Source organism: Patella vulgata, chromosome 1 (genome assembly GCF_932274485.2).
Source record: "Patella vulgata chromosome 1, xgPatVulg1.2, whole genome shotgun sequence".
NCBI lineage: Eukaryota > Metazoa > Mollusca > Gastropoda > Patellidae > Patella > Patella vulgata.
This window is the reverse complement of record NC_065879.2, coordinates 67,508,514-67,533,170: the sequence shown is the minus strand read 5'-3', so window position 1 is coordinate 67,533,170 and position 24,657 is coordinate 67,508,514. Positions and strand designations below refer to the sequence as shown.

General features: G+C 36.8%; 1 protein-coding gene across 3 annotated transcripts in view; it reads left to right on the top strand.

Moving 5' to 3' along the window:
• The window catches only part of LOC130012494 (uncharacterized), a 72,383-nt gene that overhangs the window by 36,733 nt on the left and 10,993 nt on the right, over positions 1-24,657 (top strand). For 2 of the 3 annotated variants that reach the window (XM_056100557.1, XM_056100556.1), the window contains exons 3-6: positions 10,853-11,194; positions 11,694-12,023; positions 13,372-13,416; positions 23,764-23,952. In XM_056100557.1, coding sequence (XP_055956532.1) covers positions 10,853-11,194; positions 11,694-12,023; positions 13,372-13,416; positions 23,764-23,952 — 906 coding nt within the window. The remainder of the gene's footprint in view (positions 1-10,852; positions 11,195-11,693; positions 12,024-13,371; positions 13,417-23,763; positions 23,953-24,657) is intronic. The other variant, XR_008787931.1, reaches the window with a different exon arrangement.

Below are 24,657 nucleotides of genomic sequence, written 5' to 3'. Positions count from 1 at the left end.
TAGACTTTTTTGCACAGTTTAAAAACCTATAATTTATACTTAATTACTTTTTAATGTTACTGCATGCAATTACAAAACCTTTCATATTTGAATTTATTATTAGGGTGTTCATTTATTTATTTATATAATTTAATGTGGAGGCAGTTAAAGTGGGGCCATCTTCTAAGTATTCGTATAGTTCTGAATGGTTGTAGATCTGGGCCTCAGACTGGCTTCCACCAGCACCAACATCTATCCACATCTACCAAGGCCATTAACACAATAGCAGAAGTCTTTGTAATTGTGGTACATGGTTCCAGTCTTGGGGGGCTGTCTGGGCTGTATGTTTCCCATCCAGGGCACCACAGGCATTTTGGCATTCCTCAGAAGCTTCGTTCCATGTGTCTCTGTCAACAGGACAGGGCAGATGATGACATCATGTTTGAGCTCCATCACCAAGGCATCACAGATTTCTTTCACCAACAAGCATATTGTGTTTCTTGCCTGGTGGCATGGGAATCTCCTGTTGCGAGATGACGCAGTGTGATGAAAAGCTTCATTCCTGGTTCCAGAGCCTCCTTGTAGTTGATTCGTCAAACACGGGTGATTCTCAAGACGTTGAAGGACTCTTGATCATCCAGACGGAGCTCCTCCATCTGTTGATGATAATGTCCCACGGCTATTCTCCTCAAGCGATGTGCACTGCAAGAAATCTTGAGCCAAATGAACCAGAGCGAGAGAGAGGAATGTGGTTTATCGTCCACTCGACTCAAACTAGGTCATTTCAGTTCAATTTTATTTCATTAATTTGCTTGCGCGTAGGCGTCTTTAACAGTGTGTGCGTGGGTGTGCGTCATTGAGTCAACTCAACTGGCGTCCTTTCGAATTCCCGGTTGTACGTGACGAGGAGTAGGGTCGCCTGTCCAACCTCCTGGGTTTTCTCCGGGTCCTCCGATTTCCTCCTAATAACAACATGTCTCTCTTCAAACGAAAGCCGACAAGTCGATATCTGCGCCTTCGTGGGAAGGATTAATTTTGGTCACGCTCAATAACTGCGCCTTCGTGGGAATACACCCACCGGGGTTATATCGCAGACAATAACATGTTATATATACATAGTGAAATTATTTATAAAGTGATTAGCGAAAAGGGATTTAAAAGGATTAGTAAGTATTTATATATATGTACAGAGCAAAACAATAAGTGACGGGAAGAGACGTTATATAACAAGTGCTGGAAAAAAGGGTGCGAATAGAGACATAGACATTTTAAAAACAGACATACATCGTACAGCAAGAGGAGTGGGTCAGATTGCCCCAAATCATGATTGGAATATTGATTAGGTGCATGCCACTACGAATTGCTGAATGTCTGAGGATTGGTGGAGCAATTACTCATTATTAAGACTGAAATCAAAAACTCCCATTTTCACTTTTGACGGTGTATCTCTTTGCGAGTGAAATGGGATCGTCAGATAAGCCGCCCATATGAACTGTTTATGTTCATGTGTAGGCAATTGGCCTGTTATTAACATACACTGGTTACCTCTAATATAAACAGCAGTGCATTTCTGCAGTTTTGTATTGTTTCTGAATATCCCCTAATTTTTTTGAAGAGTATATATATATATCCTTATAACGGATATGTATTCTAAAGAAACAGATACCAAAAACTATCTTTCTTATGTCACCCACGCCATACCAAATATAATATACCCTTTTCTTTAGCTAGAAAAATATGCACTACTGTGATAGATGAAGACCTCCGGGTTGTCAGATAAGGTGAGCTAAAAAGAAATTTATTGAAACAGTACTCCCCCCTCCAGGTAATAGAAGTTGGGATAAATAAGGCTTTGGCAATTGATATCCAAACACTGAGGGCTACTAAAGCAAAAGACAGTTCGGATAATACCATTACCTTTGTCGCTACTCAGAACCCCCAACATCCCAACTTCTTTAAAACAATGTACGAGAGCAGGGCAATCCTGGCATCAAATGACAACCTCAGAAAGAAATTTGATATAATGTTCAATTCATTAAATCACAAAGACAGCGACCTAATCTCAAACGCCTCCTAACAAAAGCAAAATTCAATTCATCTATCACAAGGACCGGCTTTTATGTATCTAAATGCCTGGATCTTCGATGCAAATGTTGCGACCATATTACGCCAAATAACAAATATAATTTTCTTAAGTTTACATTTAGTGTCAACGACAATATGAACTGTGACACAAAAATCTCGTATATGTCTTGACTTGCAATGGATGTCTAAGTTTTTACATAGGGGAGACGTCCACGCATCTACGGGATAGAGTACGCAACCATCGACGGGATTGTAGTATTGAAAATGGACCCTTATTTGTAAATAGACATATCTTTAAATGTGCACAATACCTACAAGTAAAATTCCAAATTTTCCCTTTTTATAAAATGAAAGTCGACGACACCACGAAAAGGAAATTAATGGAAAACCATTTTATTAAAAAATACGTTCATCGACTTAATAGTTAATAAGTAACAATTGGCCATTAGCTTCATTAATTTTTTAAAATCTATCCCATGATTATCTTCCACTCATTGTTCCTAAATTGAACCCATATACTACAGATTAACACACGATTTACTCCCACTGTGCCAGTTTTATTGTTTAGAGATTAATCAAATAATTAACGATACAACAATGGGGATTAGTTAGGGTTAAGGGTTTACCAGAGGATTAACAGTTTAATTTAATATTTTATTCCATTTTAAATCTACCTTTTTTACACATTATTATACTAAAATACAATATTTAAAATTTTTAGCATATAATGTACAAGTTAGTCTTACAGCATCTCCAATGTACCCTATCCTCGTTCGAATTCTAAATTTATGCCCTCTATACACCAGATTTTGGCCACCCTGAACATTTGGTATGAAACTAACATCTACTTGAACGTTTGCCATCTTGTGATATCTGTCAGATCAATGTTGTTGACAAATGACAGTGGTTCCATATATATAGTATCCTCTGAACGGAGTTCACCACTTAAGTAAGTTTTAACAAAAAAATTGCTTATCATCATGATAAAATAAGATGAACACAGTTTACATGCCATATGCTGAACGAGTAATCTGTTGAACACAGTTCTCTACACCATAAAATTGGACCACTTGATTAAGCCAATTAAGGCTGTTAATTAAAATCCGATAATCCAGGATAATCCAGGGATTAAAAACTGGCACAGTGGGAGTAACCCTAACACACGTGTGTACATGTTTTCTATTAATTAACATAACGATATACTATGTAACCATAGACAATGGTAACTATAGCCAATTAAAACCACAGTGTTACTATGTAAATATGTATAAATATACTATACTGTCCATCTTTAAAAATGACATTATTTATGAATAGCCCCAAGACGGACGAAAAGTACTTTAAAATGTTAAAATGTTATTAAACCAGTGTTGAAATCAGTTTTTGTCGGCATACCTTTTATCTTTTCATCGTTTACCGTGAAACAAAGTAGTGCAGCTTTACGGTTGTGCTAATATGTCTGGATATATATATATATATATATATATATATATATATATATATAAAACAAGTCTTAACTTACTTTTTCACGCTAATAGTAAGTAAATAAACGTTGGTGTTGTATATAACAAGTTATAACCATTTAACCATCAATACCAGCGGCTGCCAGGCAGGATACGCCCACATTTTGCAAGAAATTGTAGAGAACAAGCTAAAAACAAACGCGATTTTTTGTACAACAGGAGCAATAATCCAGAAAGTTATGTATGGCATGAAATGTGCAAATATTAATAGGGACTGAGATCTTTGGGATATAAAGATATGTTTTAAGTTTCATCAAAATCAGATAAAAATTGTGACCTCTAGAGGGTTCAGGACCTTCGTATTACACACTTCTACACAATTTGCGTACAAAGAGCGGCCATTTTGTCGGGCAGTTTCATTTCGATTTTCCCGAAATTCAAATTCAACCTTCATTATGGTCGAATGGTGATGTATTTAAACGATTTATAAAATCGGAAACAAATTCTGACCTCTAGAGAATACGCAAGCTAAAAATGCAATTTGTCGAAAAATCAGGGGCCATAATCCAGGAAGTTAAGTTCGGATTTCCGCGATTATCAAAAGGAACCAAGATCTTAGTGTGTAATGGTGATATATTCACACGTTTTGTTTTAAATCAGATAAAAAAATTGTGACCTTTACAGTAACCACAATCTAAGAACATGATTTTTTTGTTCAATCAAGGGCCATAATTCAGTATTACGATCCGATATGTGCGAATCTTTGGGTTATAAACAGGTATTTCAAGTTTCATCGAAATCGGATCAAAATTGTGACCCCTGGAGGGCCCACAACCTTGATTTTCCAGATGTTTACACTATTTGCGTACGAGGGGTGGCCATTTTGCCCGGCAGTTTTGGCCGGATTTTCACGAAATTCGAACTCAACAAACATTACGGTGTAACGGTTAAATATTCGAATTTTTTTTTTTTAAAAATCGGATACTAATTGTGACCTCTAGAGGGACCACAAGCTAAAAACAAGTTACGATTCGTTGTGTACGAAAATGAAAGGAACCAAGATATTTGGGTTATAAACATGCATTTCAAGTTTCATCAAAATCAGATCAAAATTGTGACCTCCAGAGGGTCCACAACCCTGATACACAATATTTTGACACTATTTGAGTACGAAGGGCGTCCATTTTGTCCGTCAGTTTCGGTTCGATTTTTACGAAATTAGAACTCAACCATCCTTAGGGTGTAACGGTGATATATTCAAGCGTTTTTTTTTTAAATCGGATAAAAATTGTGACATCTATAGGGTCCACAAGCTAACCAGCGGCTACCAGGCAGGATACGCCCACATTTTCGAGAGATGGATAGAGAACAAGATAAAAAGAAAGTGATTTTTCGTACAATCAGGAGCCATAATTCACGAAGTTACGGTGCGACATGCGCGAATATCAAAAGGAGCCGAGATCTTTTGGTTATAAACTTACATTTCAAGTTTCAACAAAATCGGATTAAAATTGTGACCTCTATAGGGTTCACAACCTTGATATACCATATTTTTACGCTATTTGAGAACGAAGGGCGGCCATTTTTTCTGTATAGGGTCCACAAGCTAAAAACACGATTTTTCGTACAATCAGGAGCCATAATTCAGGAAGTTACGGTCCGATATGTGCGAATATCGACAGGAACCGAGATCTTTGGGTTATAAACTTATATTTCAATTTTCAACAAAATCGGATAAAAATTGTGACCTCTATAGGGTCTACAACCTTGATATACCATATTTTTACGATATTTGAGAACGAACGTCGGACATTTTGTCTGTCAGTTTTGGGCCGATTTTCACGAAATTCGAACTCAGCCGTCCTTAGGGGATAACGGTGATATAATAATAATCTTTTATTAAATCGGTTAAAAATTATGACCTCTATAGGACCTACAAGCTAAAAACGCGATTTTTCGTACAATCAGGGGCCATAATTCAGGAAGTTATGTTCCGATATGCGCGAATTTCGAAAGGAACCGACATCTTTGGTTTATAATCATATATTTCAAGTTTAAACTAAATCGGATAAAAATTGTGACATCTATAGTGTTCACAAGCTAAAAACGTGATTTTTCGTACAATCAGGGGCCATAATTCATGAAGTTACAGTCCGATACATGCCAATATCGAAATGAACCGAGATCTTAGGGTGATAAACCTATATTTCTAGTTTCATTGAAATCGGATAAAAATTGTGACCTGTAGACTGTTCACAAACAATTGTGGACGGACGGACAGGGGCGACGACAATATACGTCCACATGAAAATGTGGGTGTATAAAAACGCGATTTTTCGTACAACCAGGGAACATAATTCAGGAACCGAGATCTGTGGGTTATAAACATACATTTTAAGTTTAAACGAAATCGGATAAACATTACGACCTCTACAGTGTTCACAAGCTAAAAACGTGATTTTTCGTACAATCAGGCCCATAATCCATGAAGTTACAGTCCTATACATGCCAATATCGAAAGGAGCCGAGATCGTAGAGTGATAAACCTATATTTCAAGTTTCATTGAAATCCGTTAAACATTGTGACCTGTAGAGTGTGCACAAACAATTGTAGATGGGCGGACAGGGGCGACGACAATATACGTCCACATGAAAATAAAACTAGACTGAAATATTTACAACAAGACGCCATTACATCCAGGCATTTTGAGTGCACAATAGGTTACGTGCCCTTGGTTTTGGTTTGAAATTAGACCCGCTTAACAAGTCTACCGACCGTTCTCCGACTGATTGACAGTCCGCGATAATCAAGACTATTTTCTACGAAACCTTATAGAAAGCTAGATCAATAAATCTAATTTCGTAACCCCTTCGTTAGACAACTCAAAAAATGTTTTGAGAACCTTGTAAATGCAAAAGGAAAATACTACTAGTATTCTATTCTTGCCTAACCAAGGAGCTTTTGGGATTTTAATTTTTTTCTAAAAGATGCCGCTCCTAACGGAATAGTTAATAATAAAGCATATTAAAATACAAAACTAACGTAATTTTCTAAAGCTGCTGTAACCACCAAAAAGCTAAATAGTTTTATTATTCAGAATCGTTAACAATAGATTTTTTTACGGCTGTAATAGTTGATAGATTGTAGAGAATTGCACGTGCGATGGATATTTATAGTCTCATAGACTCAAGCGCTGAGTATCATCATACTGCGTAGTTAGCGAGAAATCACTTCGAGACAAGCCACTGAAGCGTGCACATTCGCCGTGTCGAACCCAACTTTCTGTAGGGAAAATTTTCACTACTCGGGTCAATGCTCAATCCCAGGGGCAGAGCCACGTCCATTTTCTTTTTGTGTGTCTGTGTGTCACTTACAGGTCGCAATTCTTAATCGATCGTCTTGAAAACTTTTCATATTTATTCCTTATACCCTAAGGCTGACCTATCATTTTTGGTGCATGCCCAACCCGTTGGGAGAGCCACGCCCAATTTTTGTATGTGTCTTGTGTTTCGCCCACAGGCCCCAATTTTTGTGTTTATTGTTTACAAGCTTCAATTCTGAATTGATCCGCTGGGTATTTCGCATATGTATTCCTTATTGCCTAATTGCGGCAACTATTGATGTATGGAAAATCTTGGAACTTGGTATACTTATTCTTTATACCCTGAGGACGGAAACTATTGATGTTGGTGCACGATTCCCCCCCCCCCCCCAGCCCTTTCTGTGGAGCCACACCCACTTTTTGTTGACACCTTTTCTGTAAATAATATACATGTTGCAATTATTAACCGATTTGGATCCATTTCGGAATGATCTAGCATAGGGTTGTACCTATATATATTGGTCCATGTCCAACCCCCAGGTGCAGAGCCACGCCTAATTTTTGTGGTTTTTTGTCTGCAGGCTGGATTTCTAAATGGTTCATCTTGGAACCTAGCATATTTATTCCTTATACTGTAAGGACAGCAACTATTTATTTTTGTGCATGTCCCAACAGTTCTTAACTGTAAATACTCTACAGGTTGCAATAATAAACAGATTTTGTTTAATAAACAGATTTTGTTCAAATTCAGCATATCAATCATTTCAATAACAGGGTGGCAGCTATTTATATTGTTCAATATCCAACCCCCAGGGGCAGAGCCACGCCCAATAATTGTATTTATCGTCTACAGGCTGCAATTCTAAATGGATCATCTTGGAACTTTGCATATTTACTCCTTATTCCGTAAAGACAGGAACTATTTATTTTGGTGCATGTTAATATTTCGTCTGTAAATTTGGCAAAACAAACCCAACGCTTAGCCTTGTTTGCATTCTTGTCATATTACAGCCATTTCACATTTCAATCTCTTCATTTTAAAAAGTACCATATCAACCAAAGCAGGAATGTGTACGTATATTGCAGCATTAGCGATGCTCTTGTGATGAATTGTCAGATATCTTCCCACAGTCTCATTTAACAAATTTTGGTCTTCGAAGGAATTATTAGTGAGCAGAAATTCGCCCGTGTATCTGTTAAAACTCGTCACTTCAGTCAATTATATAGAAGGATAACTCGTGTTTTCATTTTGCTTTCGTCACTTCTATATACCAGATAATATTTCTAAAATTTCACCTACATACAAATTTTTACCACCAATTCATAATAAAATATTTAACTACCATGAAACTATTGGAAACCTTAACGTACAAGAATTTATTGACAATTACGATAATACCACGTGTCAATGCGCCAACTCTCCCTTTAAAGACTAGTTTCATGACCATATACTGACAGGACACTTCGGTATTGTTGAAGATAAAAATCTTAAAAACCTTTTCCGCTTTGGACCACAATTTCGAGAACAACCAAGTAGAACTAATTTCAAAAAGTTACATAATAATCTCAAATCTCAAATCAGGAAATGTATTGTAGCTTGGTCTGATAAATTTCGTGCACCTTTAGAATATTTTGGAGAATGGAAAAACACCGTTTTTGATCTCTTGTCAAAGATAATCAAATATATAAAATTAAACCCAAGACGCTCCCACCCGAGGTCCTAAATAACACATACATATACATTTTCTCATTGACAATGCCATATTTGAGGTTGGGGATCAGATAATACAGCAATCTATTGATTTACCAATGGGAACTGACCCCTCCCCATTTATGGCAAATGCACATTTATATAGATATGAATTTTGCTTTCAGGATCACAAACGAAAAACAGATTACAAAGTAGCTAAAGTCTAAACTATAAATTCCGATACATTGATGACATAACACCCATCAATGACAACGCAAATCTCAACAAATATAAAAGTAAAATATATCCCCCAGAATTAATATTAAATAAAGAAAATTCCGGCATAATAAATGCATCTGTTCTTGACCTGGACATTAACATAATTAACAATAAATTTAATGTCGGCATTTTCGACAAAACGGACAAATTTGGTTTTGAAGTAGTAAAATACCCGTCAATTTATAGTAACTTACCAGATACAACGCCGTATAGTGTTTTCTATTCACAGGCATTACAATTTTTAACAATATGTAATAAAGAACTATTTATTTCCCAAATAAATTCTCTTTATTTTAAGTGCACTGCCAAAGGCGGTACACAATTCCTACGCATTTTAAAAGAAATTTCGAAACTTCCATTTCTTCAACATACCAAGTTGACATTTCTTATAAGTATATAACCGGCTACATTTTGGAAAATGATTCAATTTAAATTTTTATTTTAAATTTTCTGTAGTTACCTAATCCTATGGTTTATCGCCCTTATTTTATGCCTTTATAAATACACTTACATAGTAGGCTACGATTTCTTCAGCATACCTGGTTTGCATTTCTTGTGTGGGATATTACGTATTATATTTTGTGCAATTACATAACTTAATAATTCCGATTAGTTGCAAAACTGATAGTTTATTAACCTTTCGGCGTTATTTTATCTGGATTATCGCCCATTTTATTGTGGTGTTTTGTTACTTTCTAAAATTTTGGCGTCATTGACAACCTACCGGCTTTTTCACGTCACGGCATTCAGTCAGCAGATGGCTGTCTTTCGAGACGGCCTACATTTTCTCATTACTTCTTTGTATTCAGTATTGTTTGTTTTTTGCTCTGTTTTTTTTGTGATGGGTGGAACATTTACCCTTCTGTGTACAATATGCCTCGATTCTATTGAATACTAAAACGTTTCTTAATTGACTTAGAGCATTTAGTTTTAGACTACCTGTTTTTTTTTATACATTTCACATATGTGGTTAATTGTATAGTTAAATTTTACAACAATACGCTTACATTCATATTTCTTGTAACATATATATACTATAGCAGATCATGACTCATGCTGACATTACACAATGGTTTCTCTGGGTTTTATTCCTGATTGTTTTCAAATTTTAATGAAGTCTGTGTCACTACAGGCCCGGGACTGTACAGCGCAGTGGACGCTTACGACTAGCCCCCGGATCCATTCACTTTATTTGAATTGTAAGTTAGTTTTTTGGGGGTTTTGTTGTTGTTGCTTTCTATTCAATTAAACCTATATATACTCCATAATGGCGACAAGGTATTTGGGTCTAAACAATGCATTTACGCGATTAGTTCGGTAATTTTCGTAATTTGGCGGAAACTATCGAACATTTATCCAATCATTGTTGACTTTAAAATTAAGGGTGATTAAAACTATGACGTTGTATATATTTCGGACATAAACCTTCACTCACTCGGATTGATATGGTAGAGAACACTTAGGCTTCGGCCACATGTTCTCATCATATCAGCCTCGGGGAGGTTAATATCCTTTACATATAAATGGGTATATAAAAAGAGTAAAAGGCACAATTCTGCGCGGATCAGTTCACGCCCAGATGGAGCCACGGTGGCTAGTTGGTTAAGACGCTGGCTCGCTAGCCTTGTGGTCGGGTGTTCGACCCCTGCATTGGTCGAGAAAGTTCATCCTTCGGATGAGATGAAAAACCGAGGTCCCGTGTATACATTGGAATGCACGTATGGCGTATTCCCGTCTTCATTAGCCCAGTATAGGAGCAGAACAGTAGGACGTTAAACCCCATTTCATTTCATTTCACGCCCACATCGTCGTATGTAAACAATGCACGCGCCATTGGGCCAATGATCGACGCCTCTTGATGTGACGTCACATTAGAAGGCAGACATCGTATACAGAGTTATAAGAAGACTTTCGCAATTCCTCTGTGAAACAGATTGAAGAGTTGCGTTTTTGGGGGTCCCGATCACATATCTACTAATTTCAGACCTTTAATACTCGAGAGTTCAATTAAATCATTAATAATTTTATTACAGTCATTGAGGGTGTATTAGTATATGCATGTTATAAACCACCGGGATCCGTATGTTCCAATCATAATCTAACATGTAGTAACGGAGATCTCATAGGCATCTTCCACCTGTACTACGCTACTAAACCATCTAACATCACCTGCCCATTAATACAAGATGAAGATGATTGTAAAACCAGTGTTTGCTGTACGCGTGGAAGTGGTGATACGACAGTGGGTTTCAATCAACAGGAAAGATTAACAGTTTATAAGAAGTGTTCTTATAAAGAATCATGTAGCTTGAATTATCCTTACAATCCAACTACCGGTTATGATTACATATGGTATCATTATGGCTGTTTCTCGGGTAAGTAAACTCAATATATTAATAATGTCTGCTGTTTTTTTTATATTTTGAAATTTTCGGGGAGGCTAACAAGTAAACTAATATAAGTAGCATTGAAAGAGTTATACTGGACGGGGGGGGGGGGGGGGGGGTAGGATGGCCGAATTGGTAGCACGTGCGAGCTGTATCATAAGGCCTGTCATTGAGTCAACTGGCGTGGTTTCGAATCCCCGGTTGTACGTGACAAGGAGTAGGGTCGCCTGTCCATCCTCGTGGGTTTTCTCCGGGTCCTCTGGTTTCCTCCCACTGCTAAAGACCCCTACGAATTATTGACATAAAATTAAAACCATATGTTAGTCCCGAAATGACCTAGTTTGTGTCGAGTGGACGTTAAACCCCATTTCTCTCTCTCTCCGTTATACTGGACATGAATAATTAAATAAGCTTTGATATAAAGCGTCGGCCATAGATTAAAACTATGCATAGATATAAAGTACATTACTAATTACATATATTACAGGGTACTCGGATAATTACATCATAAATACCACTACCTTCACAACAACTGGTTCCAGGTATCTGATTTTCTCAGGCAAATCAACTCCAACACGTGATTTAACATGTTCATGTAATATAACCGGTAGATTACATTTTGCCACTGAATACATCTTCCTGACTGCTGAATCATGTAACAGTGTTACAATTACAGTAGACAACCAATCCTTATATTGGTGTACTGGTGATGATGTTGTCCTTTTACCCAGTAACATTAAATATGACAAGATTAGTATACAATTTAACAGATATACATCTAACACTAATGATGTTATTTGGTTGTATTATTACCACAGTAAGTACACATATAATATTAACTATACGATTTTTATATTTCATTCTTGGACACCCTTCGCATTCCGATAAATAGTTGGTTGATAAGTCAGCATTGTCAGTTATTATAACATGCATCCCGAATATTTAAAAGGAAATAGGATCAGGTTATATTCTCCATTTTTTAAAATCAAAACTAGGTTATGTGACATCTTTCACGGGGTGTTCTCATCCAGCTCAAAATATTGATTAAGGGGATTAAGGGTTTAGGGCTGGGGGATTATGGTCTGTAGCTGAAATGTGTTCACCTAATTAGATATGGATTAAACGTTTAATTAGTGTTAATTGTACAGCTCAGTGCTAACGGCATTTCCAGGCCAAAGAAGAAAGCCTACCGTGAACTAGAAGAGAGACTTCAAGCATTAAAAGATCAGTTCCGAAATGGTCAAAGAGACATCATGCTTTATGTAGATGTGGTATCTCATCTTGTCCATTTAGAGTAAAAAGTATGAAATGTTTACTTGCCCATATGAAATATATATTTTTAATGTTGATGTTCATTTCATAGTGCTATTTAGTTATTTATTTTTTATATTAAGTTTTTCCATTTACATTAAAAGTGTTAAAATAAACATGTTTTACTATAATAAATGTTGAATAAAACATTATCAAGTGATTTTGTTTTACTATTAGGTTTAACCTAATGAAATAAACAGTGCCCAATGTGAAACAGACTACAGCTAATCCTTCTTTAGAAATTCCAATTAACACCTTAGTCACGCTAACATGATTATTTAAGTTTTGAGCTGGGTGAGAATGAACCTCTTTCACATAGAATGTAAATTATACAAACATAGTAAATAATCAGTATGATAATTGTTTTCTACAGTCGTATTGACAAAATGTATAAACAAATATCATTTAAAACTGTTTACGTTTACGGCACGGCCGCCCCCGGATCCATTCGCTTGATTTGATATATTTATGTGTTTATTATTTGCAATGTCTCATAATTGTGTGTCTTGTCCGCGGGTTTTTCTTATTGTTTTATTTTGAGGGAGGCATGTGTCGGTGCGGGACCGGGTTGATACAGCGCAATGGGCGCTTATAACTGGTCCCCTGATTTGTTTATGTGTGGTGTGCAGTGCGGTTCTTCTGCACTCACTATATATTAGTAAAATGTGAATAGAAATGACAAAATATGTCCACATCGTAATCTTGAACAGATAGAGGATAACTTGTCCATTTCAAATTAAACAAATTATTAACCTCGGCTTGTACTAAAAAACTTGGAAACATTTAAGTTTCATATCTGTCATTATCTAAAACATATTTATAGTACTTAATATTACTTCTTCATATAATTTTAGCTGCATCTCAATACCTGCTGGTGTCAGGCGATTGTGGTAACCGAGGTAAATCATTTATTTCTGATTGCATAACATACAACTGATATGCTGAGTTACATTACATTTTTAACCCTCTCCAGTACTCAATTTAAGTACCTCTTCAAATATTGTTTGAAACTAAATTAGAAACGATCGCTGAATAAAGTAACCCAGTTAACATTGATGGTTAGATTTACGTAAAGTTTACGTCATTATGGTTAGATTTTGGTTAGCGTCCAATAATGGTAAAATTCTTTGGTTAAATTTACGTTACTTTTACGTCATAATGGTTATGGTTACTTTTACGTCCGAAAATGACGTAAATGTAACGTAAACTTTATGACGGATTACTAACGAATTTTTTTCCCTTTGAATACTTCTTGATTAAATAACATTACAAGTGTGTACACATTCTAACAATTGATATATAGTCGGAATTCAGACATAATAATTATATATGTATTATTGGTTATAATTCTAACGTTAATCTAACGTAAATTTTACATCAGGTTTCTAACCGTTAGTTTATGGTTAGTTTTCTGACGTAAATCTAACGTTAGTTTTCTGACGTAAATCTAACGTTAGTTTTCTGACGTAAATCTAACGTTAGTTTTCTAACGTTATAATAATGTTAGTTTTCTAACGTTAATGTAATGTTAGTTTTATGTCATAATTTTAACCGTTAATTTAGGGTTAGTTGTCTTACGTAAATCTAATGTTAATTTTATAACATAAATCTAACTTTAGTTTTCTAACATAAATCTAACTTTAGTTTTCTAACATAAACCTGATATTAGTTGTAAAACGTAAAACAAATGTCAGTTTAATGTCATGATACTAACAATTAAGGGCCTGACAAGACAGCTGTCTAGTCATTAAAATGGGATAAAAATGGGTAAGACCATGGCTCGCTAGCCTGGAGGTCGGTTGTTCGATCCCTGCATTGGCCGAGAAAGTTCATCCAGATTTCCGGCGTTTTTTCCCCTTGTCAGTGATGCAGGACGGAGAGCCTGACAAGGACAGCTGTCTAGTTGTTCAGATGGGATAAAAAAAACCCCCGAGGTCCCGTGTACACATTGGCATGCATGTAAAAGAAGATCCCTTGCCAGTTGGAATTCGATATAAGAGTAGGCCGTAGTGCCACTGTCGGGGCAAAATTTCCCTTATAACACACTGTATGGTGTATGGCCATCTTCATTAGCCCAGTTCGGAGCAGAACAGTTGGACGTTAAACCCCATTTCATTTCATTACATTTTGTATCCATTTCTAAGTGCCCAAGAATAGAGATCTAGCTCCTTTAATAGTTGCGAATTGTAGGTGACACACAAAGAGAAAACGAATGAATGAATGATCTACTCTCATTTCAAATTCCAAATGTCAAGGGTTCTTTTACGTGCACACCCACGTGATGGATTAGACACTGTATTTTTGAGGTCCTCTGTCCTACACACTACTAACAAAGGGAACTTTCTCGACCAACATGGGGATCACGTTGGCTAAGTGAGTAAGACGCTGACTCGCTAGCCTGGAGGTCGGGTGTTCGATCCCTGCATTGGCTGAGAAAGTTCATCCAGATTTTCCTGCGTGTTTTCCCCTTGTCAGTGATACAGGACGGAGGGCCTGACAAGAACAGCTGTCTAGTCAGGGATGAAAAACTGAGGTCACTTGTACACACAGGAGTGCACATGAAAGATCCCTTGGTAGTTGGAACTTGATATAAGAGTAAGCCATAGCGCCGCTGCCTGGGCAAAATTTCCTTCATAGCATACTGTATGGCGTATGCTCGTCTTCATTAGCTCAGTTTAGGAGCAGAACAGTAGGACGTTAAACCAGATTTCATTTCATTTTTCTCGACCAACACGGAAATTGAACCCCTCATTTGCTAGCCAGTGTGTTACTAATTACTAGAGAGAGAGAGAGAAATGGGGTTTAACGTCTACTCGACACAAACTAGGTCATTTCGGGACTAACATATAGTTTAATTTTTATTTACATAATTTGCTTGCGCGTAGGGGTCTTTAGCATTTGGAGAAAACCGGAGGTTGGACAGGCGACCCTACTCCTTGTCACGTACAACCGGGGATTCGAAACCACGACAGTCAACTCAATGATAGACTTTATGATACAGCGCCCGCACGCTAACCATTCAGCCATCCAACCCCCCCCCCCCCCGTTACTATTACTAAGTTTGTGAAATGTAGGTTTTTCCTCATGTAGGTTTGTCCTGATGAAATCGGTTTATTGTCCTACTGTTCTGCTCCGACTGGGCTAATGAAGACAGGTACATACCATACAATGTGCTTTGAGGGAAATTTTGCCCCAGCAGCGGCACTATGGCCTACTAATATCGAATCCAACTGCCAAGGGATCTTTTCGTGCAAGCCAATGTATACATGGTACCTCGGTTTTTTGTCCCATCTGAGTGACTAGACTACTGTCCTTGTTCCTGCACCTCTGACAAGGGGAAACCATGTCGGAAATTCCTGATGAACTTTCTCCACCAATGCAGGGATCGAACACGTGCCCTCCGGATTACCGAGCCAGCATCTTACGCACTTAGCCACCGTGGCTTTATCAAAATTAGTAATGAAGATGTGCTATGACAGAAATTTTGCCTGGACAGCAGCATTACCGCACTTACTAATGAAGATGTGCTAGGAAAGACATTTTGCCTGGAGAGCAGCATTTCCGCATATAGTCATTACCAATAGTTCTAAGTGCACGCCAACCTGTAAAAGAGGTCTTTACACACTTTTCCATCATTACCAATTACTAGTCTGCGGGTTCACTAGTCCATGGGTGCACTAATCCGTGCATTCACTAGTCCACTAGTCTGACTTTATAAAATACTATAAATATGAGTATTAAAGAAACCCAGTAGATATGGTGACTGATATCACCCTTCGTAAGGCGATAACCCAACATCACGGCATTTTAACCCGAAATCACAACATTTTAACCATTATAGCATATGCCCTTCTTCATTAGCCCACTTGGAACAAAATAGTAGGATGTTCAAACCCCATTTAAAATTCAAATTCATACTTTTCTGCACCAATCGGACTATTGAAGATAGTCATACGCAATGCAGAGTGCTATGACGGAAATTTTCTATGGACTGTGGCAGGGCGGAGGATCTGGCAAGGGATAAGGTATAGTTGTTCGGGTCATACGAAAAATCAAGTCCTCATGTACATATTGGCATGCACGTAAAAGACACTCCGACAGTTGTAATTCAATATCAGAGTAGGCCATAGTGCCGCTATCCGTGCAAAGTTTCCGTCATAGTACACTGTATATAGTGTATGCCTGTCTTCATTAGCTCACTCAGAGCAAAACAGTAGGATGTTTAATCTCATTTAATTTTATTTAATTTTCCTACTTTTCTGCACCAATGGGACTATAAAAGATAGGCTGGCAAGCGGACGAGTGCACCCGTTGACTATTGAGCATCATTTACTTGAAAACATTGAGAGAACCCTCAACGAAACGTCGCTTTAATTAAAATAGTAATTGTGTTTTTTGTTGTATCATCGAGTCAAGTGAACGTTAAACCCCATTTCTCTCTCTCAATTTTGATACCCAAAAATTTGACAAAACAAATAATGATTGATTGTCGGAAACTGTTTCATAAAGCAGAGTTGTTCTCTACTAAAAGGTTATCACTGTCCAAATGTTCGGAGTAGTCCACACCTAGGCCGACTATGCATGAAGTGTTTTTATAATTAAATTTATTAAATATAGTACCTTGCACCAGTAAATATAAAATTAATGATCCTTTCACCAGTAAATATAAAATTCATAGGCCGACAATGCATTAAGTGTTTTTATAATTAAAGTTATTAAATGTAGTACCTTGCACCAGTAAATATAAACTTAATGATCCTTGGACCAGTAAATATAATATTCATGATCATTATTTATATAAGGCCTTCATCAACCTTGCACCAGTAAATATAAAATTAATGATCCTTGCACCAGTAAATATAAAATTCATGATCATTATTTATATAAGGCCTTCATGTATGTTTGTACAAGTGTACATTCTTGGAATTGTATTACCATTAACAATATGGAGCTCAATTATAATAACCTTTGGCCTTGTTCATGAATCCTTAAATTTTTGAAAATTTAGTTCTTAATATGAAACTATCTAAATAAAATATTGCTTAAATCAATGTGTGTTGTTAATATCATTCAAAATGGCGGCTGTCTACATACATACAATATATAAAATAGGTCATGAGTCGATTGTTGCCGTTTTTTTATTTCGAATTTAAAAGTTCAACACTTAATTATATAAGTTGTAAAACCATATAAAAATAAAGGTTGGACCAAGACTAGTTCCATTTTTTTAAGTTATGAATCTGAAAAATAGATAATAATGACCCAGTCAATTAACATAGAGATCTACTCTAGCTATATGAGTCCATATATTTATCGTCTCTCGATAAAAGACCTATCTCTGAAAATTAAAATTCCCCGATTTGATTATTCTTTTAATATAACGTAATTATGTAACCTCATATAAAATATGGTAGAGCGTATACAAACAAATTATATGAATAGATTCATTATCAGAAATATTACAGGCCTTTCAAACGAACAGCCGCCATTTTTAGACCGACATAGATGTACAAATATATTTTTATCGTCTCGGGCAAGGTCAAGGTCACGATCTGTTCACGATTGATGATTGTGTTTAAATCGGTTTATATCATATTATTTCTATTCACATTACAATATTTTTTTATAGGTTACGGTTATTGTTGTTATTTATCTAAATTGCTTCAATTATTTATTAAATATTTTTTGTTTGTTCGTTTGACCGGAACGTACGGAATTCTGGGATTTAAAATGGCGGCATAGGTTATTATTTTTCCCAAAGAAGAAATGATGCCGTGATTTAAAGTTAAATAAAGCTATTCCACACATACACACACGATTTTGGATTCAGCAAAGTAAAGTTGAAGGTAAGTGCACTTTTTATGCGAACTTCCGTTGACAGTATACCGATAGATCTAATGTTGATAAAAAAAATAATCTGGCCGTGGAAAAAGTTTGCACGCAACTTTGTATATCAGACAGTCAGTATTTGTTTTTAACACGATGCAGTTACATTGTCCGTAAACCATACTATTCATAAACAAAATCAACATTGCTTTAAGTTATCGAAAGTAATACTGGTTCCAAAATTGTTTTTAAAAAATCTGGATCCAAAAATTATCAAACACATAACGAATTTATTAATGATGTAGACTGTTAAAATTCAGGCTGTGCTAATTATAATATAAGTACATGTAGTATTTTCTAATCATTTTTATGGGTGTTTCAGGTTGGGTTTTTTTGTTGTTATTGTACTGATATTTTTGCAAATTTAATAATGCATAATGCAAGAGCTAAATCTATATATTGTACGTAGGTTAAGTAGGTATTTCTTGAGACTGTAAATGTTAAATTTTTTTATAAGACATTTTAATGTATTAACTTGCTAAGTCTATAATCAAGTCTCAATGCCATCGGGTACTCGAGATGTTCACAGATTCAAACACTGGCGGTTAATGTTAATGATTTAATTTAATTGAAAAATGGATAATCAAGACTCTAATTATATACATACATAGGCCTATAACATTAAATAACAAGTTTGCCCGTACATACTTGTACATAAAGGTTTCAGTCCTACTCCCCTGCTTATTTTTTTCTTGTGGTGGCCAAGAAAGTTCATCAGGATTTTCTGGCATGGTTCCTCTTTTAACTGGTGCAAGACAGAGGGGCTGGTAAGGGCTAATGTACACACGGTCCAGTCAAAATTTCCATCACAGCACACTTTCAAGCATTTGTCCAACTTCTTTAGCCCAGTTTGAGCAGAAAAGTATGATGTTGAACCCCATTTCATTACAGATCCACAGTAGGTTGGCTGTCAGCCCAGTTGGAGCTGAACAGTAGGCCGTTTAACCCAATTACGTTTTTTTGGGGGAGTATAAAGTTGCTTTTTATTTATTTTTTTTTTTTTTTACAGATCCTACATGTATATTTGAGCACCCTTGGTGGCAGTAATGACAAAGAAGTTCTAAAAAGATTTATATGGGCTTTATAATGAAAGTTAGACAACACTACTACTTGCCAAACACTACTGCTTGTCACATAATGTAATGATATAAATAAATATGTATCTATGGTAGCACAAATATCATCAGAATGTAGGCCAAAGCTTTACAAGCATTGTAGGCCTAAAATACTTTCTGTCTGAACTTTTGACAGTCAATTCTTTGATGACTAGTTAGTTTAGAGCAGATATCCTGTCACAGTATTATATAACAGCTCTTTGGCTTAAAGTTTAAACTGAGTTGTATCAGTGAGTTGAAAATCATCTGTGTTCCTGTTATTGCTCCCTGCTGCAGCCAGTAAACAATAACCTTTTGCGTTCCTTACAAATCTTCCAATTTTTACTGATAGATCAACCATAGCAAAGATCTCTATTAAGATTATATTTGTAATGTGTGTAACAAATTCTATGACATAGGTATAATATTGGTGTAGTTAAGTATATACCATATTTATGCACACATTTCAATGTTGGCATATTATTAGTCTCTATCATCTAGAAAAAAATATTCTATATTCTACGAATATTAGTGTGGTTGCGTTGTCAACATTTGAGAATAATCGGTCATAGGCTAGATTATCCGGTCTTTTACATTATCATAAACAAAGTCTAAGGGAGGTAACTAGTCCTAAAACAAGATGTTGACGCCATGAAATTTATATAAGAATGCCATTTCCGAAAGTCCATTTGATTGCATTGTCAGTTCAATATCCAACACTCTTAATTTTTTTTTTATTGTAAAATTTCTCTCTTCATGGGCCATATCTATGGTTTTTTTTTTATTGAATCCTAATTCGTCATCACGATTCATGTTTGTTTATAAATGCAAGTGTTATTGACAACTGTCCCAGACCCTCATTATTTATATGGCCTAACTTTTCTTCGGCGTACACCGGCACGGTATTAGACTAGGATAACAGTCCCGAAACTCGTGGAGTTGAAAAACATTAGTCTTATATACCGCCTCTACTTAATTATGGATGTAGGTCGGAAAAATGTAAAATTTGGCAATTTGACTTATACTCAACATCGACTTATACCCTGTATGGTAATGTGATGATGCCCCCTCTTCCAGACAAGACATAGGCTATAACTGTTTCAAATGACAAGTGCTAAATGAAGTATTTATGTGGTCTTTGGTGAAAGAAATGAAATGAAATGAAATGGGGTTTAACGTCCTACTGTTCTGCTCCTAACCTGGGCTAATGAAGACGAGCATATGCCATACAGTGTGCTATGAGGGAAATTTTGCCTGGGCAGCGGGGCTACGGCCTACTCTTATATCGAATTCCAACTGCCAAGGGATCTTTTACGTGCACGCCAATGTCTACACGGGACCTCAGTTTTTCGTCCCATAACGACTAGACAGCTTTCCTTGTCAGTCTCTCCGTCCTGCATCACTGACAAGGGAAACCACGCCGGAAAATCAGGATGAACTTACAGGGATCGAACACCCGATCTCCAGGCTAGCGAGCCAGCGTCTTACCCACTTAGCCACTTGATCCCCCCCTTTGGTGAAAGAGAGAGAGAAATGGGGTTTACCGTCTACTCGACACAAACTAGGTCATTTCGGGACTAACATATGGTTTAATATTTTATTTACATAATTCGCTTGCGCGTAGGGGTCATTCAGCCATCCCCCCACCTTTGGTGAAAGAAAACAGAGCTGTGGCTAGTGAAATGAAAGTTTAACGTCCTACTGTTTTGCTCTGAGCTGGGCCAATGAAGATGGGCATACGCCATACAGTGTGCTATGAGGGAAATTTTGCCCGGACAGTGGCACTACTGCCTTCTCTTATATCGAATTCTAATTTCAAGGGCTCTTGTATGTGCACGCCAATGTGTACATGGGACCTCATTTTTTTGTCCCATTTTAATGACTAGACAGCTGTCTTGTCTAGCCCTCTGTCCTGCATCACTGACAAGGGAGAACCATGCCGGAAAATCTGGAATAACTTTCTCGGCCAATGCAGGGATCGAACACCCGACCTCCAGACTAGATAGCCAGTGTCTTACCGACTTAACCAACGTGATCCCCGTTGTGGCTACAATTCCTGGATTTGAAGGTCAGGTATGATATGAAACAAATATTTTGAACCGGTTCACCAATGCAACCAATCCGTGACGGGTTAACTGATAGAGGGTTACATCCTTGATATAAATATACTTGTCGCGGGTTTTAAAAATAGAAATATATATATAAAGGTAGCTCAAAATTCATCTCTACATGTACACACTGGAATCATGAGAGGACGAAACCTATCAATATTCAGCATTCCACAACATTCCATTCCAGTGTCGGCCGAGAAAGTTCTTCGTGATTTCCAGACTTGGTTTCCTCCCCTTGTCAGAGGTGCAGGACAGAGGGCCTGACAAGGAGGGACAGCTGTCTAGTCGTTTGGATGGTACGAATGACCAAGGTCCTGTGCACACATTGGTGTGCACGTGAAAGATCCCTTGGCAGTTTGAATTCGATATAAGAGTAGGCTTTAGCGCCACTGTCTGGATAAAATTCCATAATAGGACACTGTATAGCATATTTCCATGTCATTAGCCCTGTCGGAAAAGGACATTAAACCCCATTTCATTTCACTCATTCCAAAGTTAACTCCTATTCCATCAATACCTTGAGCAAATAAGATAGAGGCTATAGGTTTTGGCCAAATTTGGTCAATATCCCAGTTTTTTCTTTCTTATATGCATATCAACACTTTCATAGCGCTAATGTAAACCTTTTTCTTGAACATTTTCCCTTGTCAGTGATGCCTGACAGAGGACCTGACATGGATGGCTGACTAGTCATAAGGAAGGGACAAAAAAAAAACCAAGGTACAGTGTAAACTCAAGTGTGTGTGTGTGAAAGATCCCTTGGCAGTTGAAATTTTATATAAGAGTACGCCATAGCTCTGCACACTGTGTGGCATATGCCCGTCTTCATTTCTCAAACAGCTGTGGATAAAAACTGTTAATATTTAAATGTGTATTTTGTATTTTATAACATTATATTTTTGTCTTTTAAATAAAGTATATGTATACATACTTGTAGTATATTTTGTCATATAATTCTGCTAGATTTTTAACTTTTCTGTGCAATACATTTAGAATTCTGACTGGTTATGGGTAGATAGAGAGCAATGGGGTAAAACATCCAATAGACATAAACTGTCCTTTGGGACTAAGTGATTCAATTCAAGTTGAATAATTCATCCGCACCAGGAATCTTTAGTAGTAGGAGGACCCAGAGAAAACCCATGTTCAAGTTGACTCAATGACAGACTTTATGATCTAAAGCGCACACGTTGGACCACTCAACTTTTAGCCTCACCCACGGGTCAGGAAAATTTGATTATTGATTGAATGTACTTCCCATTTACTGCCGCAAATAATGAATAATTTTGAAGGTTTTAATGGTTGGTTATATTTTCGTAACTTTGCTCATCAAAATTTGACATTAGAATTGCATCCGTAAATGATGTTAATTTAATGTTAGATTTACGTTATAATGGTCGGTTAGATATCCATCATTTTGCTCATCCTTTTAACGACAATTTAACGTCAGGAAATGACGTTAATCTAGCGTAAAGTTTACGTCATTTTTACGTTATATTTACATCATTTTCTGACGTAAATCTAACGTAAAGTTTACGTCATTTTCTGACGTAAATCTACTGAAAATGACGTAAACTTTACGCAAATTTTACGTTAGATTTACGTCAGAAAATGACGTAAACTTTACGTTAGATTTACGTCAGAAAATGACGTAAATATAACGTAAAAATGACGTAAAGTTTACGTTAGATTAACGTCACAAATGACGTAAACTTTACGTTAAATTTACGTCAGAAAATGACGTAAATATAACGTAAAAATGACGTAAAGTTTACGTTAGATTAACGTCACAAAATGACGTAAAATTATCGTTAAAAAGATGAGCAAAATGATGGTAAACTGACTGACTATTTTTACGTAAATGTAACGTAAAATTAACATCATATTGTTATGTGGGAAGAGTTCTTTTCCAATCGTTAGAAGTCAGTTTGGGATTCATTTCGGAGACATTTGGGTCCCTAAATCTGTATTATTAAGTTATTAAATGTAGCGGGACTGGGTTGGACATTCTCGTAATTCATCTAAAATTAAAGAATACACCAAGACGTTAAGAGGGTGGGGTGTAGGGATGGTTTCTAACCGTACAAAAATACACGTCTCAACAGTCTGAAAATATACTACTACTACTACTACTACTATAGCTTTAATCTTCCAGTACTAGTTGACGGTGGATGGAGTGCTTGGTCAATCACTCCCTGCTCTGCTACATGTGGCCAGGGAACTAGAAGACGGTTCCGATATTGTAATAATCCTGCTCCTGCTAATAATGGAAAGAACTGTATCGGCGATATTATGGACAGCGAGACATGTGCTGCACAATCTTGCTCTGCTTTGTATGAAACAAGTAAGTCAAATCTTTACAAGTAGTAGTTTCTGTGGCGAAAGAAAGTTACCAAAGATTTGATTTTCTTAAAGAACATTGAACCGAGACAGGGTTGTTGCATAATATTATAAATATAGTTTTCAAGATTTATTTCACCCGGAGCACGATAGTAATGAATCCTATCTATGCATCTTATTTAAAAGGATTTAATTTTAGACAGCCAATTTACGAAAAAAGAGGGACTACACGGAAGAAATGCAAGAAAGGATTTTTGATGGTTTCTTGTTGTGTTGGGTGTACAGAAAAGGAAGGTTTTTAAAAACATTTTCCTTTAAAAGTTGAAACTTCAGACACGCTCAAAATCTTCAATTACCCCAAAAAGGGAACCGTGGTGGCCCAGGGAGTAAGACACTGACTCACTATCCATGAGGTCTCGGCTTCGCTACCGGTGTCTAGTCGTGCGTATGTCACAAAACACTGAGGTTCCAGGTGTACATAGGCATGCACGTAAAAGAACACCTGGTGGCCCAGGGAGTAAGACACTGACTCGCTATCCATGAGGTCTCGGCTTCGCTACCGGTGTCTAGTCGTGCGTATGTCACAAAACACTGAGGTTCCGTGTGCACATGAGGTCTCGGCTTCGCTACCGGTGTCTAGTCGTGCGTATGTCACAAAACACTGAGGTTCCGTGTGTACATAGGCATGCACGTAAAAGAAAACCGTGGT